Source organism: Xiphophorus hellerii, chromosome 20, assembly GCF_003331165.1.
Source record: "Xiphophorus hellerii strain 12219 chromosome 20, Xiphophorus_hellerii-4.1, whole genome shotgun sequence".
NCBI classification, from domain to species: domain Eukaryota; kingdom Metazoa; phylum Chordata; class Actinopteri; order Cyprinodontiformes; family Poeciliidae; genus Xiphophorus; species Xiphophorus hellerii.
This window is the reverse complement of record NC_045691.1, coordinates 5,935,572-5,952,587: the sequence shown is the minus strand read 5'-3', so window position 1 is coordinate 5,952,587 and position 17,016 is coordinate 5,935,572. Positions and strand designations below refer to the sequence as shown.

The 17,016-nt window shown below is 37.3% G+C and overlaps 2 protein-coding genes across 4 annotated transcripts; one reads left to right on the top strand and one right to left on the bottom strand.

Annotated features, from left to right (window-relative positions):
- The first annotated feature begins 463 nt into the window (after positions 1–463).
- LOC116710166 (tetraspanin-2-like) lies at positions 464–11,060 on the top strand. 2 transcript variants are annotated; one of them, XM_032549029.1, is made up of 8 exons: positions 481–804; positions 3,871–3,973; positions 8,607–8,704; positions 9,122–9,196; positions 9,294–9,383; positions 9,471–9,539; positions 9,795–9,878; positions 10,018–11,060. In XM_032549029.1, the coding sequence occupies exons 1-8, from the start codon at positions 736–738 to the stop codon at positions 10,081–10,083; spliced, it is 654 nt and encodes a 217-aa protein (XP_032404920.1). In that variant the 5' UTR covers positions 481–735; the 3' UTR covers positions 10,084–11,060. The 2 variants fall into 2 exon arrangements, with proteins under 2 accessions (XP_032404921.1, XP_032404920.1); XM_032549030.1 differs by lacking the exon at positions 3,871–3,973 and having other exon boundaries at positions 464–804.
- An 867-nt stretch (positions 11,061–11,927) lies between these two features.
- slc25a55a (solute carrier family 25 member 55a) lies at positions 11,928–16,666 on the bottom strand. Of its 2 annotated transcripts, XM_032549027.1 has the most exons (10): positions 16,533–16,666; positions 15,786–15,897; positions 15,489–15,614; positions 15,110–15,165; positions 13,977–14,067; positions 13,780–13,898; positions 13,480–13,675; positions 13,216–13,370; positions 13,067–13,142; positions 11,928–12,974 (listed from the first exon to the last, which is right to left on the bottom strand). In XM_032549027.1, the coding sequence occupies exons 2-10, from the start codon at positions 15,803–15,805 to the stop codon at positions 12,815–12,817; spliced, it is 999 nt and encodes a 332-aa protein (XP_032404918.1). In that variant the 5' UTR covers positions 15,806–15,897; positions 16,533–16,666; the 3' UTR covers positions 11,928–12,814. The 2 variants fall into 2 exon arrangements, with proteins under 2 accessions (XP_032404918.1, XP_032404919.1); XM_032549028.1 differs by lacking the exons at positions 15,786–15,897; positions 16,533–16,666 and having other exon boundaries at positions 13,977–14,778; positions 15,489–15,532.
- Between the last annotated feature and the right edge of the window lie 350 nt (positions 16,667–17,016).

Below are 17,016 nucleotides of genomic sequence, written 5' to 3'. Positions count from 1 at the left end.
TAAATCACCTGTAGCTGCAAGTACAAAAAAAGGTGGTTCTATCCATGCATGCATGCCACAGTGACCAGATTTTTATTCATAAAAATGTCCTTTTTTAACAAAAAACACAACAGTCTCCATTTCACAATTACGCAGCACATTGTTTCCTAAGAGTTTAGGAAAAAGAGGCAATTTTTGTTGCACATGAACAGCAAAGAGTTTACTCCCGTTTTAATATGTCTCTCAAGTCAACAATAACAACTCTTGTTACAAGAGTACAAATAAAAACTAGATTGATCAAAAATAGAATAAAAATAACAGATGCCACGTCTGTTACGCACCAGATTGTTATATAATTCGTGGATTTAGTCATAGCTGCAAACTAATTTTCCTTGCAAGTGAGGCCGATTGAAAAAAATTCATTACAGCAGAATTTCTCATTGACCAGGTCACTAAAGCCAACGTCAAACACTGATGTAACCCATGTGGAGGAACCGTTTGATGTTTGTTTCTCAGGGTCCCTAATGGACCCTGATGGCCCCCTCCTCCAGAGCGCTCGCATCACCATTGGGCGGTAGCAGCTTCCCAGGCAGCCTGAGCAGCTTGTGCGCATGTTTTCATATAGACTAACGGGGCAGGTTTTCATCATCATTGCATGGGGCTGATGTTCAGTGGTAGGACGCGACGGTTCGCAAAATAAAACCAAAACAAGACAAAGGCTTCTGATCGGACAAATCGACAAAATCAGGCGACATCATGAGCAAAGTGCAAGGCGGGATGAAATGCGTGAAATATCTGCTCTTCGCCTTCAACTTCATCTTCTGGGTGAGTCCGCGATGGAAATGAATTTGCGTGGAGACGTTGTTGTTCATATGTAACACTCGGATGTGTGGGCATATTATGATGTTTTGTGATTAGCATACAATCGCAAAGGCAGAAGATTTCCGTCGTTTTTAAGCGACATAATCATCTTTACCGATGGCAAGAAACTGTTGGCGCCTTTGTGATCCACTTCGCCTCGCAGTGGTGTTTACATGTTCAATATTTATGACACGCCATATGCGTACCATTTGTTTATACTGTGTTTTAATGGGAGCCTACTTTAAGAGTTTTAAGGAGAATATATTTCTGCAGATCGTTATTAAGCACCTGTTCAGTACACATCCTCTCTGCGTCTTCTCTACCTCCCTACTTCAACCCATCTTAATACACATATTGATCTACTTTTCATTTTATTAATCTAACAGCGCTGAAGTAATATAGCAGCCTTGTTATAAATGATATATAAAGTGTGTTTAAATATTCATTTAGGAAAGACAATCTCTATTATATTCAGAATGATTTATGTTGCATGTAAAGCACCCTGTCTACTCTACAGCACATGCTGTTCATTAGAGCTGCACTATGCTGCTATGTTTCCAACACATATCCCTTCTGATTTGGCATTGTGTTGTGACTTTCCTATTCCAATGCTGGGTTCAGTACAAAGCATTTTTTTTAGGAGGCATATTCATTTTGCAGAAGATGCTGCATCAGTTTGTTTTAGTTTGATGAGCTGCTTAGAGAAAGTTTAGATGGACCTTTGACTACATGGTGCTTGCTTTTCATGCACTGTCTCATCATCTGACATAAATTAGCTGCTGCAGCCTAGCCTATATGAAGAAGAAGTCAAGCCTCAGTTAACTTGGAAAGATGGCCTGATTTCACAAGCCACACCCAGGCGTAATTACTAATCTGCAGAATCAATATGCCCGTTAAATAGCACCATTCTGACAACATAAAGTAGGATAAAATATCTCACAAAGAAACAAATTATGCTCCAATAATAACAAAAACAAAACTTCTAGAAAAGACAAGTAAAAAAAGTGACATATATTGGTTTTTAAAGAGATACAAAGCAGTCTCTAATGCTTCTGGATTGCAGTGAACCACAGTAAGAGCCACTGTCTACAAATTGATGAAACAACAGTGGTGAATGTTCCAAGATGTGGATGGCTAACCAAAATTACTCTAAGACCGCATTGATAACTCTTTCAATAGTCCACAAAGGAACCAGACCTAACAGGGCAGAAAATGCATTTCCTGGAAAATCCCAAGGGAGAATTACTGCTCTGTAAAAAGAACACAAAAGCCTGTCCCAAAATGATTATGAAGGTAGTCAAAGTCTGGACATAAGTCCAATACATGTAAATGTGCATCAAAATTCCTCCACAGACTCATAACTTGCTGCTGCCAAGTGTGGTTATTAGGTTTAGGAGACAGTTACGTACAGTGTTTCACTTATGACCCTGTTTCTTTTTCTGTTTGCTCAAATTATCATTGGCAGATATTACAGTGAAATTAGTTAGATCATCTAACATTTAAGAGTGACAAGAAAGCAAAGAATATATTTTTTTACAGTACTGAATATTTTTAGATTGTTTTAAATAAATTGCAAAGAATGAAAGAAAAGTTGCATGTGAAGGCTTGTTAAAGAGAATTTAGATTTTTTAAAATGTTTTTCTCTTCTGTTCTTCAATTTCTTGTATAACAGCTTCAGTTTTTGCTGGCATCAGTTACATATTCATTTGATTGCACCCCTGGTTTAAATTCACATAATCTTCTATTAGTTGTAAATTCAGAACCAGAGCTATTTTTAATTTCTTGCTCATTCAGAGAGGAAAATCAATACAGATACAAAGGCAAATGTCATTTTGGTTGTCAGCTGTGAGTACTGGTGTTTTACTGTTAAATAATACACTATATGTGAGTTTAAGAGGCAGCATTGATTCGGTGCTCTGTAAGATGATCTCTTGTCTCACCCCAAAACTGACAGCAGCCTCTTTGTTTTTGCCATTTTGAGACAGAAAGGAGAGCTCTTGTGGCTAGAGCCAAAAGAGGCGTACAGTGCGCTGTCATTTTGGGGTGCACAGCCAACATGCAGCCAATGCCAACGTGAGTTACATCACCAAGGCGCTGTGAGGCTGGCACAACCAGTGGCTGAAGTGCACCCTGGGAGATGGCCCCCTGATGTTCTTGTTCTAAAAGTCCATGTAGACAAGTGAGATACTGCAGCAAGAATCTTCTTTTATTGATAATACCCATTAGGCAATCAGGTAACAGTTTATTAGGCTTCAAAAGATTAGGAAAAAAGAGAAGAAGGCGCTATTTATTGATCACACATTTTGGTTGTCTTCTTAGGATGTTAGGGTTTTGGTTCATGTGGGGTTTGAGAAAAAAAAAAATTTCTCAGGGTTTGTTTCAAGTCTGGCCACACCCAAAACAGGAGCGACAATTCGCAGCAAACATACTTGAACTTTTTCTTTTCAGTTTCTTTTATCAAAGCCAGAGTCACTGAAGAGGTGAACCATTAACATTCCTGGCACGTGCCTGTTTTGAATAAACAGAAAGAAAACAGGCAGTGAGCATCAGAAACCATCTCACTGGTGAGACAAGAACAACAGCGCCACCTACTGAAGAACGTTAACTAACAAGATGGTATAGTCAAAAAGAAGCAAACCATAGATTAATTTTAGGGGTTTGATCAGTCAATGATCTGGTCATTAATTTTTTTATTTCAGTTTAACGTTCTGTGTCCATAACTACACCCCATAAATACTCCATGTTAATATATCTAATAAGCATAGATTGAAACTAATATGGAAAAAACTTAATACAGAACAAAACATACCCAAAATTATTAGGAGCATTCAAAATACATACCTCTTTTAACAATTATGTAAAGGGTTAGTACTTTGTTTTCTTGATTGTAAAGGAAAGAATAAGGACAATAAGGCTCAAAGTGTCACTATCAACTGTTAGAAATAAGAAAAATAATTTTCAGAAATCTTTATTATTTATTGTATTTTCGGTTCATTAAATTATTACTTTGGAAATGTGATCGTTTTGCAGTTGTCGGGCTTGTTGGTGCTGGCTGTGGGACTGTGGCTGAGGTTTGACCCGAACACAGTGAAGCTCCTGACAGGCGATGGCGCTCCTGACACCTTCTTCATCGGTACGTTGCAGTTTTTTGGTCTCCCTCGCTCACCTTACACAATTAAAACATATTTCAACTTCAATGCATTAAGAGTATATAATTTACATTTGAAGAAGGCAGCATGCTACATATAAATCTTTTCAATCCGTGTTTCCATTTAGGCCAATACCAAATTTAAAACAGCACATAGATGAAAAACTTGATCATAAAGTATTTCTATTTCTAACTTTAACATATTTAAACCTGAAATATAAGCTTACATCATTAGCTACATGACATCAGTAGGCCTTATATGAACAAGCTAATTATATCACATGGTAATGCGAAGTGTCTAAGTGTAAACCATGCAGGTTCCTCCTTTGTTTTTGTCTTCCAGAGAAGCAAACCTATGTCAGGATGCATGAGCAAATCCAATGTGTTAATAATTACAGTGAATGAAAATCCAACATTTAATTTCTTAGCAGGTCAGAATATTATATCAGACCAATAAAAGAAACAGATGTAATAATAACACGTGGGCTTAAATGAAAGTGTAATTAATAGCAGCTTAAAGGATGCTATGATTTTCAAATACTTTTAATCTGATGAAACCTAAAGGGAATGGATATTCCAATTTATTGAATATAGATGTTTTCATCACTGCAATTTCATCATCAGTTGGAAGCATTAGTAAAAAATTGATGTTGCATTCAAACCATTTAGATGGAAGATGGGTGCGGTTATTCATGTGGTCCATTAACCACTTACCACATATGTCGCTTCCTGTTAGATTTGAATCTAATGTAAAGTTGCTCTCATGTGAAAGAACACTGCTGGCCTTCTGTGTGGTGGTTACTCAACATATTTGCATACATTTTTAGTTTAAAACATGTACGTTTTACCTTAAAGAATACTATGGCTTGTGGAAAATGAATGTTCTTAAATTACTGTGAAGCTTTCCTTTTTAAGTTTTTTTATGGCATTTATGTAACAGCAGCTGTACAGGAAGAAGGGCAGAGAGAGAAGTGGAAGACATGCAGCAAATGGCCCAGGGCCGAGAATCGAAACCAAGAACAACTGCGTTGAGGACTGTAGCTTGTGTAAATAGACCACCTGCTCTACCACTGAGCCATGTGGCGCCCCCGGAGCTTTTCTTGTTATCCTAAAATAAACCGAAAGGAACACCTCAAAGTTAGCTTTATACTCAGATCCAGAAGGATCTGCAGGGGAAAATAGCAGCAAAATCTGTGAATTTTGGAAACTGCAAAATTGCTGAGTGAAAATGTTTATAAGTTATAAACTGATGTGTCTTGCATTGCCTAACAGATTTGGATTGTTAGAATGAATGAATAAATGAACTGCTCACGGAGATCTTTGGAAATGATAGAAATGCAGGCCTGTTTCGGTTATGTTATCACATTAACTTGGTGACACTTTGTAGTCAGGTGGCTTTTTGAATACTGAATGAGGTTTTTTTTTTTTTTTGCGTAACTCCCACTAAACACACAGCAGATTATTAAGACGTACAGTAGAGAAGACAAGCAGCCTCAGTGCTCAGTCCTCAATACAACAGGCTCTCTATTTCTTGTTCTGTGTAGGAGCGCACGCTTTGAAAGAAGCCTGTTCTTGTTGCTCCCGTTTAGAGCATGACCTAAAATGGTGACTTCACTTCATCAACTCCCTGCTGTCCTGTCATGGAACCAGTTCTTCCCTCAGGAGGAGCAGGTTGGGTGTGTCAGTTGGAAACTCTCCGATTGTCTCTTTTTTTTTTTTTTAACCGTCATATCTTGGTTCACAGAATTTTAAAAATGTTGCGCACTGGAAATTGGAAATTTATGCAAAGTCAGGGTGAGATATCTTTACAATTTGGTTACATGCAAATATCCAAACACCTGTCAGTTAAATATATTTTTACTCTTATTTTTTTAATCTATTTTTGTCAGTGTTTACTGCGGCTTCACTAAATTTCTTTAAAGAAAAAACAAAACAAAAAAAAACCTGTTTGCTAAATTTACCATCATGTTTCACCGGCGGCAACAAAAAAGCTTCGTTTCAGTGTACAGTAACTTTTGCTGAGTTATTCCTAACTGATGGCCTGATAGGTTGCTCATTAGGTCTGTCCCAAGAAACACCTTATGAATGGATAAAACAAAGAGATCTTCCAAGAACTTTCTAATCTTATTGTTTTAAAATATACATGAAATTGGTTGCTATACTAACAGCGAACTTTGCAGATTCTGCACCCCAGAACATTCAAAATAACACCTGAACAACATTTATAGTAAGGATGAAAAAATGTGATTCATCGTGATAAATCGATTATTGAAATAATCAGCTAATTTAGTAATCAATAAATTAATAACTACAGTTAATAATAAGGCCGTGTGGTGTAAGAACATAACACTCAGAGCAATAATTAAGCCAAAACTGTATAAAAACATATATATCTTGCATTTAAGACTAAAAACAAACCTTTATCTGAAAGTGGCATAGTTTTAGCTTCACCTGTTTTAGATTCTGTAAAACAATCTATTAAGGACCTTTTGCAGTCCAATTATTAATTGGGTAATCTAAAATATAATCAATAGATTAGCCCTACACTGTAAGTCATGTAGATGTTAGAACTATGTTTTTAGCTGTAGATGCATCTTTTATTACAACTGATACAATAGAGGAATGTTATAATATCAGCATATCATGTCAGTAGACTCATTAGAAATAAATTTATTGAAAATAATAGATATTTCTGGTGCCATTTTGAGGTTTACATAAATATAACAACATTAGGAAGTTTAATTATACTTTTTCTATATTGTTTCCTGTACATGGGAATCAGAAACCTTGTTAGTATGGTTGATAATATAGAAAAATATCCCTGTTTAGATTCATGGATGGAACAACTTGTTGATGAACAGTTCTGTCAGCAAGCCAATACTGCTCTGTGGAACCCTTCCTCTTGGAGGAATAATATTAATAACAGCTCATGTTCCACCTACATATGATGATTTAAAGCTTTAAAAATCTGAAGTAGCCTCAGTGAATGAGTAGGTGCATAATTATCGGAGGCAGCTCAGCATCTACAATGAGTTAGTGTGTGCAGCGTAAATATGATTTACTCTTCTCATTTTATGAAATTAGATCCAGGCTGAATGACACCTGGAGCAATTTGGGCATCTGTTTATTTGCAACATGGTGCCAAGGATCAGTCACAACAAAATAAATGCCATCGTAAAGTTCCCGAAAACAATAGTAAGGCATCACTAGCAACAATTCACCTCAGGCACAGAGAGCAAACACAGTGCTACCTTAATAAGACAAAAGAACAGTATTCCCTGTGGATGATTCACTTGCCTTACTGTCACCTCTGCACTTTCCAGTGTGTATAGAACCATCGCGTGTGTATATAAGATAGGGACAGAGTTTAACTAAGAGATAATGCAGATGTTTACACTTACTAATGCCTGTTTCTGTCTCATACCTGCTTTAAAAACCACCAGGGCTGCTTGGTCTGTGTCTGCAAGATGTCACTGGTTTCACTAACAGGACGTTCTATAAAAGAACAAGTGTTAAAATGACTGACTGATGGAAAATGTGTAGACACCTTTTATATACAATGGAAGATTTTTTGGCCCAACATATTTTCCATTGCAGATATGTTGGGCCAGAAAATTTGCTTTGAATCCGATCATACCACGCTTCAGCTCCCTCCAGGTCAGCAATCTACTTGGTCGCATTTCCCTGCGCTTTTGTTCGACAACAGGAAAACAACAGCCTGCGTTGGGCCCATGTGGGTTAATTATATTGCTGCAGTGATTAGGCTCTAACCACGGACCTCGGGGAGCAGCCTGGTGTATAGTTGCAGCGTAGAGGAGGACTCAGTAGTGAAGGCTGGGAGCAGGGGAGCAGACAGAGGAGGTGACGTCAACCAGACTGGAGACAAGCAGAGACGGTCGTGGTTACCAGCATTTGAGCCATCCAAAATTTGATTTGCAGCTTTACGAGACGGATGGTGTCTGTTCCACTGCTTCAGTTTCCAAGAACATGAAAGAACAAAGCCTACAAGTGAAAACAGCACCAAAATAACACAGTGGAAACTCGCTCAGATCAGTTTTGCTTTTAATTTAACAATGATTTCATCAATGACAGGGAAGATCTTATGGCTATATGTGGAGGGGCCAAAACCAGATTCCTTTTAGTGGAACTGTCTCAACATATTCTCATCTCAAAAAATCAGTTTACTTTAGATTTTAGATACATTATTTACAATCTAAAGGCAGTTTGTCAAAACCATTTACAAACACCCATATCCTAAAAATAATCTCTTTGAAGGGAGCAATCAAGTTGACAGCTAGCACTTATCTCCATAGAAAGCTGTGAAACTCGGTGTAGGAGAAGCCTGATAATACAACTGTGAGGGGTGGGAGGCAGCTCTGAAGTTTTGATTTGGTAAAGACGTTTCCACCTACATGTTTCTGCTGTTACCCAAACACAACAAACAGTCTTTTTATAAACCTTCACAAAGACATGAAGGCACGTTGGATCATGCTGCCACCATCAGGTGAAGCTGTGAACTGCAGGAAAATGAAAATTCTTCCCTCAAATGTTTAGATTTTCTGAGAAAAATTAACAAACACTGAATAATCATGATCAACCCTTCTCTGTCTTTCTGCAGCTGTTTACATCCTTCTTGGTGCAGGAGGCCTGATGATGGTCGTCGGGTTCTTCGGTTGTTTTGGTGCCATACGGGAGTCTCAGTGTCTTCTTGCATCGGTGAGTTCAAGTGCTTAAAACTAAACTTGTGTTGCTGTAATGCAAAACTTTATCTTATTTTTTCTCACTCAAAATCTAGAACTCGTAATCCTTCACTTTAAATTTCTATGGAGATTAATATAAATTTCTAGTTTCTTGTTTTATATATTAGCTATTACAGGGTTTCTTTTACTTATTGAAAATGTTTTGAAATTATTTTTCATTTTAAAAGAAGCTGCTGATTAACTAACTAATTTAACAACTTTACTTATGATTCGTTTAAAAAACACTCACATTGTCTATATTTAAATCATAGGTCGTACTGTAAATGATCACTGTGATCATTTACAGTGATCATTTACTGAAAAATAATGTGAAAAATAAATACATAAATAACAAAGTATATGCAACAATAAGCCTTCTTTCCCACTTTTGCAGTTCTTTGCCTGTCTTCTGATAATCTTTGGAGCAGAGATCACTGCTGGTGTGTTTGGATTCTTGAACAAAGAACAGGTGAAATAATTGATTATTGTTTAAGGAACAAATTAAGTTATCTCAGCTTGTCAAAACACCAGGAGTTAATCACTACTCTTTTGTTCTTTTATAATAGATTGCTGAGGAAATCCAGAAGTTTTATAGCGACTCCATTGCTGATAATAACATTAATGGCACTGCCATAGTACTAATTTATCACAAAACTGTGAGTACAGCGTAGCTTTTGTCTCATTGTATCCTTAGACCTTGAATCACTGTCATAACCATATTTATTTACCTTTTGCATGAACAGCTGAATTGCTGTGGAGCTACCAATTTCGAGAAAAATCCAGAATTATGCCCAGACCAAACAGAGGACACGGTAAGATAATTGTAACACTTCTTAGTCACATGGTGGCAGTATAGCACTGATTCTGATTGACCACTTCAGATTCATCCATCAATCCATCCATTTTTTTACACCCTTGTCACTAGTGGGGTCGGGAGGGGTGCCTGGTGCCTATCTCCAGCGAGACATTTTGGGCGAGAGGGGGGGTTACACTCTGGACAGGACGCCAGTCCATCGCAGCACTTCAGATTCTTATTTGCTAAACCTTTCCTTTCTTTGAGTCTTTAGGACTGTCATACTGCAATATTAAACTTCTTCGATGAAAAGCTGCTCATCATTGGATATATAGGGATTGGCATCGCTGGAGTAATGGTGAGAATTTGGAAAACTTTCACCTTAAACTCTGATCTTTTACAATGTTTGAATATCTGTCTAAAGGTTCTGGCTTGTGATTTTCATACAATAATGAATTAGGAGTTTCATCTTGTTACCTGTTTATGTCTGTTTTCAGATTATTGGAATGATCTTCAGCATGGTCCTGTGTTGTGCGATCAGGAACAGCAGAGAAGTTATATAGTTGGGGTTATGACTCCCTCACACACACACACACACACACACACACCCCACTCACACAACAACAACTGGACCCCCACACATGCTTACAACCCTTTATAATCATTGTATCCGTATGGGTAGAGCAGCACCACGGTTGCATGTCTGTGACATTCCTTTTAGATTAGACTGGAGAGGTGGGGAGGTTAACTGCACAGACTGCATTCAACACGACACGCTGGATCATTTCAAAGCTTTTCCCCGTGACTTTACCAGCCCAGGAACACTGATTTATTACTGTTATTTTCCATTCTTTATGCTTTGCTTTTTAGCATGACGTTGTGACACTCCCTGCTATTAACATGTTTTTGTTAGATGGTGCTCTGCAGAGTTTGTCATACTGCACTGTAGCTACAACACAATACATAAGGCCTTCTATGACACAAGAATGTTTATGATGGAGGAGTATTGCTGTAAATATGAACTATTTTACACATTTGCAGTCAACACTATTTATCAGGTCCATCTATTTGCAAAGTTTCTCATCAAACTTTGTGTGATTAAGAGTTTTGAGGACTAGCCTACCTTTGCAGAGTGAGTTTCCATTGTGTGCCTATTTGAACCTTTTAAGTTATAGTCTAACCTGCAACTACAGGATAACGTGTGCAATTTTACATATATTTAACATGTACATAACAACTGTGCTTGTTCTCTGCCTCCACTTTCAAGTATTTCTACTGTACAGCACGAATGAAAACTCAAATTGCTAGGGAGGTCTGATGAAGAACTGCCCCTTTTGTAAATCTACAAATTTTTCTGAGGTCAGTAATGTGTTGCGCTGGGCTCTTCTTGAGCACATTTAAACTGTAACAGTAAACTAGTTTGCATTTTGTGGGAATTTCTGTGGATGTAAATTTTGTTTGTGTGCCAATAAGATGTGAAATAGAAAATAATACAGTTTGTTGTTCTGTTAATGATAATAAAACATACTGGGTGCTCATATTGAGTCGTTTTGTTGTTGTTCTGCATTCAAAAGCTTGTTCAGTTCAGCCAAAACAGAACGAGTCAGTCTGACTGCAAGATAATAGCTACAATCACAACAATTAAATCATTTAGCAATTGAAAATGTGACAAACCTATTTAATCTTGCCATCACGTGGAGACTTGGGTGGCTTATTAGTTATAATACTGCCAAGTCTCCAGAACAACCATTAGACACAATATACATGCCAACAGATTGTTAAAGGTTTTGCAACACCAATAAAAATGCATTGGGTCTAATAAATGCTGATGGTGCTCTAACTGGAATGGTATGTTCCAGTCAGATAAGATTAAAATTTTGCTTTTCAACAAACACTCCAGTTAGGCTTGGTGTAAAACAAAGGATTTTATTTTCCAATGTCCTTGTTAAAATTAATTTCATCGTGAATACTGCTAATTCCAATACATTTTAAATATACACTGAAAATTTTGAGGCCTTTCATTGCAATATTTACCCAACTCAACATAGTTTACCAGAAAAATTCAACTTTCTGCCACGAACTGCTTCTTGGTGAAAACTTCTTGGGCAGGCTGAAGAGACCCAAAACGGCCAGACAAAAAGTATCGTTACTGTTTATACTCCAACCTTATGTCTTCTGGAAGAATAAGCGTTGAAAAGGGGGTTCTACAAAGTATAATAAGCAGTGGTGCCAATAACTTATTCACCAGCAATGAAGGATCAATCCAACTTAACAAATGTACACAAAAGATGAGATTTTTTAATTCAAGAAAAAAAAAAAAAACACTAAGGGTGCTGTAAGGACACTTTTACACCAAAGAAAAATATTTGCATTAAAAGAAAAAAGAACAGTACACCATGCAACCAAAGTGAATGAAAAGAACATTTTAATGGATATAATGTGTAAAAAAGCTACCATAGTGACAGTATGTAACAGTCATCTCTCACAGTATTAATGTTCAATTCAAGTCAATAATGCTGCCTCCAAGAACCCAATTAATAAAATTCTACTCCATTACAACATAATCCAGTTATATTTACAATAATATAGGTCTGTAAATGTAAAGGTCCTGAAGGGCGATTATGAACACAAACTTAATATGTATAATAACATCAAGTTTTGTAAAGGACATGCAAACAATAACAGAATTTTGTATGAGGACGCTTTTTAAGGTTTGGTAACCTTCATGGTCCCACACCAGTAGGAAGGCTCAAGATCAATCCAATAAAACAACTAAATATTAAAATAGCAGAATACAAAACACATTTACAGAATTAAAGCATAAACTGAGCCCCATATATTTAGCCATCACAAATCTTATTTCTAAGTGGAAGGCTTTGTATGATGAGACATAAACGGAAACTGTTGGGAATAAAAAGATAACCTGTAAATAATAATAATAATAATAACTTTTTTACAAAATTGAAAAATTAAACACAAAACGAGGTCTGAGTGAGTTCCTCTCCCTCATAGAGGGAATCCGGACATGAATGTTTTGGGACTAGGACACATGAACACAGTAATTCTGAGTCCACCATCTTAAAAAGGTCAACAGATTCAAGTGCAAACAATGGGCTCAGTTGGTTTCAAAGTCACAAAAGTGTGCAAAGTGCGACACAGCTGTCAAACTATAAAGATGATTTTTAAAAAAACAAGCTTCTGAGTCAGAAGCTTTTTTTTTTTTTTTGCTGTAAACTGATTGTAGCTGCCAGTAGTTACACCAGACCCAGTGTGTAGATAGCCTGCTGATGCAGCTCAGACAGATGGGAAACTTGGAGAATAGTTGTCCAGGATATATTCACCAACACCAACAAAATACATGACCTGTGCAATTCCAAACAGAGGTGCAATGACCAAAGCACGACAGCCTGCCCCCTTCAGGAAGGCGGACGGCCCCTCCTTCCTCATAATTTTACTGTCAAGACAAAAGGATGGGTATAATTAGAGCCATGTATGACGAGGTAAGTATGCATCAGTAGATGGTGTAGAAAGAATGTGCCATCTTACCTCACACAATCCATAACTCCATTGTAGCTCTCCTCACTTGCTCCTTTGTTGAGGGACTGCAGTCTGGTCTTCACCACTGCAAAGAGAGAACATTCTTTAAAACTTGTTGCTACTGGTACTTGACGACAAACGGATAAAACAAAACCTACCATCACAAGGGTTGACTGCAACCGCAGCAGTAGATCCTGCAACACACCCTGACAAGAAGGCCCAGTAGAAGGGAGATGACTCTGCGGGGCTGGGTTTGCCCAGTCGGTTCAGGTTTGCAAACAATGGGAAGTAAACAATAGAAAAAGGTACATCCCTGAAAGAAATAAAACAAAATCTTCATTAGTAAATGTTAAACGTTTGATTTTTTTCTTCTATATGGAGTGGAGGAAAAAAAGCTGGTTTTGAATAAAAATGAGCTTCACCTCATCAGTGTTGCCCCCAGGCCCTTGTACAGGCCCTGGATGCCCTGTTTTTGCAGGAGTTCCTTCGCAATCTGCGTTGCCGACACGGCTCTTGGTGCAGACATCACAGGGCCGGAGTTGTACGAGCGGCTCAGCACCGTGTTTGTCACCGCCAGCTTTGTGGGAGAAATCATCACTGGTTTCTGTTGTTGGGCAGCTTGAACAAAAAAAAAAAAAAAAAAAAAACATTAAAAACGTTACAAATTCAAAAATTAGGTTGTAGGATGAAGTACCTTCTCCGTTACTTAATGGTTTTCTTACCAATTCTGCCCGCATCCTGTAGCTGGATTTTGAGCATTTCCATGGGGGTAGTAACAATAACTTGGCACATGCCTGCACCACACCCTGCTAGCATTTCTTTGAATACTGTTAAGCCTTTTCTGTTAACAGAAAACAATGAGTCAGACATAAGTCATGACACATTAAATTTCTAACAGATACTAGACAAATTCACTCACCCGTCCTTGGAAAGGTGATGGCGGAAGAGGTCATTAGCTGCCAGCTTGATGGCCTTCTCAGGGGTAACCAAAGTCAAGTTTACTGCTGCCCCTAAGGAACAAACAAATTCACAATTAGCATTGATGTCACAATCTAGTTTCCAATAACAGAGAAAGAACATTGCCTGACAATATTTTTATAACCTCATAAAATAGAACTCAACTTAAAGCTGATTCAATAACTGGCAAAGCACATTATCTCATGAAACATTACACTTAAGCACTGTTGTAAAGGCAATGACAAGAAGGCAGAAAAGGAATGGTAAAAGACAAATAAAACAAACTTAAAGTCTAAAATTCAGACAAGTTTTTCCTTTTTAAAATGAGTCAAATAAAGTATGTAAACATGTTGACTGCAACACAGAAAATGAATCAAAAGTTGTTAGTGACAAGACAGGCTGACTTGAACACTATACACATATTTCAGACTTTGGACAAACTTGCAAAGTTATCTGTTGTATAATGTTGTATTAAAACATAGAAATAAACAAAAAAACTTTAGTTCAGACCAGATTAATTTGCAAGATCAAACAAAGACTGTAATGTTATAGTCAAGGAAAGAACAAGCAATGACAGGTTGACAGGACAGTGAAGAGACAACCAAGTAGTTAATGACAAGAAGTCAAATTACAGAACAGATGGCAAAACATAAAACTTGAGCCTATAGTTTTAAGTAGAGCAATATTGTAAGAACCATTAATATTTGCCTCCAGCGTGGCTGCGCCTTATCGGCTAGCCTTCAATATCCCAGGGGGACCCAAGTCTGTAATATGGAAAAACACAGATGCAAACAACAGCATTCCTCACAAGAGCAAACGCCTAGCCTAATGTTCTCCTTTTTTTTAATGCAGATTTAAACACATTTTTTTTAAAAAAGAAAAAAAAACCACAGTGTGTGGTACCGTGTTTAACAGCATCAATAAATTGGAATTGGTTTTGACATTTACTTTGATTTTATTTCAAAAACCAAGAATAGAATTACTGCACAACAGCTAGACATGGAGCTTACCATTTTCCTAAAATTAATCCTATAAAAATGGAACTTCCACATGTGCTAACCTAAAGCGTCTTAATAATCAGGTGTATAATCTTACCTCTGTACATTCCAAAGTATCCCTCTGATCGAATAGTTTTGACAAGGCAGTCCATCCTTCATTAAACAAAAACAAAGAAACATTAACTTTAAACTTGCATTAACTTTAAACATTACATAAACTTGCTGCACAAGGGAACAGAAGATTCTAGAATATTCATTTGGGCTGTAAAATTCCACCCAAATGAGCTAAACGACTTCCTGAAAAAAAAAAAAAAAAAAAACTGTGTCAACAATGTGAAGCTGTCACAATCCATCAGGTCAGAACACGGTGACTGGTATTTCATTAATGCGTCATTGTGGAATTAGAAAGGATAGCACCAGATTAAACACAGAGACCGCACATCAGTGTTGTGTAGATTGTAGCTATAAATACTTACATGCTCTTATAGACTTGCTGCCCACTTCTTTGGTTCTGTAACCTGGTCTTAGCCAAGTCAATGGGGAAGACACATGTAACCCCAACAATGCCGGCAATACCGCCATTAATGAGCTTGGCAGGGAGGCTGAAAGGTAACAGAGAAAACTGTTTTACTAAAGCGCAATGAACACATTACTTATTTTAAATAGTCCAAATAAAAAAAATATTACAAAGCAAAACTCTAAGATTACTTTTTATAGATAATTCTGTTGAGGTCAATATTATGAGGAGCAGGAAAACAGTGAATGAGACTTACCTGATCTGCTGCTGAGACATGCTGACTTTTATATGTCACTAGTGAAGATAGAAGATGCAAAAATGGAGAGATGTAGAATCAAGTGTTTGCAGTTAAGCTGGTAAATAGTGTCCTGGAGAGATAAAAGCAAAAAGTCAACAGAATCCTGAGTAGCCACAGACTTTTAAACACTGAACTTATCCCACCCACCCAGAGCTGCGGGCTTAAACTTATCTATATGCCTCAGAGTCACATGGTTGTGATGTACCGACTCACCACAACGTGGGCGTGTTCTATTTACATTCCGGAACGCCTTAAAAGGGCATTCCAGCCTTCCATAGAAATTTTACAGAAATTTACTGGCTAAAAGTTAGATAACTCGAGATCTAAAACATGTTTCTTCGTAAGGAAAGTGTCTTTATAAAGCACATATCTAAATTAGAAGGACAAGTTTACTTAATAATTTCAATAACTGAATTCCTTCTCCGGCATTAGATTATAATAAAAGTTTTACAGCAAATAATTTTCTTACTTCAGAACAACTGAAAACGTGTCATGGTGGCAAACAATACTAACCAATACTAAGACCTTACGGCGTTTGCTGCTTGATATAAAGAACAGCAATATACTTTACTCTAGCAAGCAACGTAAAGCATCCATTCAAACCATCACAGTCCGCCAAACTAAAGAAGACAGCTAAGAACTCAAATTCGATTATTTAAAATCAATTCTTGATTCGCTAAAACGTAAATATAGCAAGGTACTTACCAAGTAATTGTCGTATGCAGATTTAAGAAAAGTTTTAAGCCGTTAAAGTGTATTTCGCTTTCAACCACTTTTCACCTCCGCTTTACAGCAATGAATAGACCGACTGGAACTTTCCACTGGTCTTATTATGGCGAAGACTGTTACAACATACGCCTTAATGACAACCAATCAAAGTTCAGATATCGTTCCTCGTTTCGTCCTTATTGGCCGATCGATTCGTCAGTTAAAATGTTGAGCCAATCAGAGCCCGGAAAATGGAACAAGTGAGTGACTGGCTGGAACGAGGCAGATGGCGGGGGTTACATGTAAAAAAGAATCTATTGTTTAAAAAGCTCAAAATTTAATTTACAATTAAAATGCATGAATAGAAAAGCTTGGGGCTAGACTCTCAAAATATATTTTTCATTCTTAACATACTTCTAGTCTTGGGTCTAGTCACGGCTAAGATTAACTGGGTCCTACTAAATATGTCATGGCTAAAGAG

What these genes read in the sequence shown, in the direction of transcription:
- LOC116710166 (XM_032549029.1), top strand. Translation starts at nt 736, where the DNA reads ATGAGCAAAGTGCAAGGCGGGATGAAATGCGTGAAATATCTGCTCTTC. An exon ending in CCTTCAACTTCATCTTCTGG is followed by an intron (nt 805 to 3,870) that starts GTGAGTCCGCGA and finishes ATCGTTTTGCAG; the next exon opens with TTGTCGGGCTTGTTGGTGCT. An exon ending in TTGGCATCGCTGGAGTAATG is followed by an intron (nt 9,879 to 10,017) that starts GTGAGAATTTGG and finishes GTCTGTTTTCAG; the next exon opens with ATTATTGGAATGATCTTCAG.
- slc25a55a (XM_032549027.1), bottom strand. Translation starts at nt 15,805, where the DNA reads ATGTCTCAGCAGCAGATCAG. An exon ending in ATACTTTGGAATGTACAGAG is followed by an intron (nt 14,068 to 15,109) that starts GTAAGATTATAC and finishes TTTGTTCCTTAG; the next exon opens with GGGCAGCAGTAAACTTGACT. An exon ending in TGCAGTCAACCCTTGTGATG is followed by an intron (nt 13,143 to 13,215) that starts GTAGGTTTTGTT and finishes CTCTCTTTGCAG; the next exon opens with TGGTGAAGACCAGACTGCAG.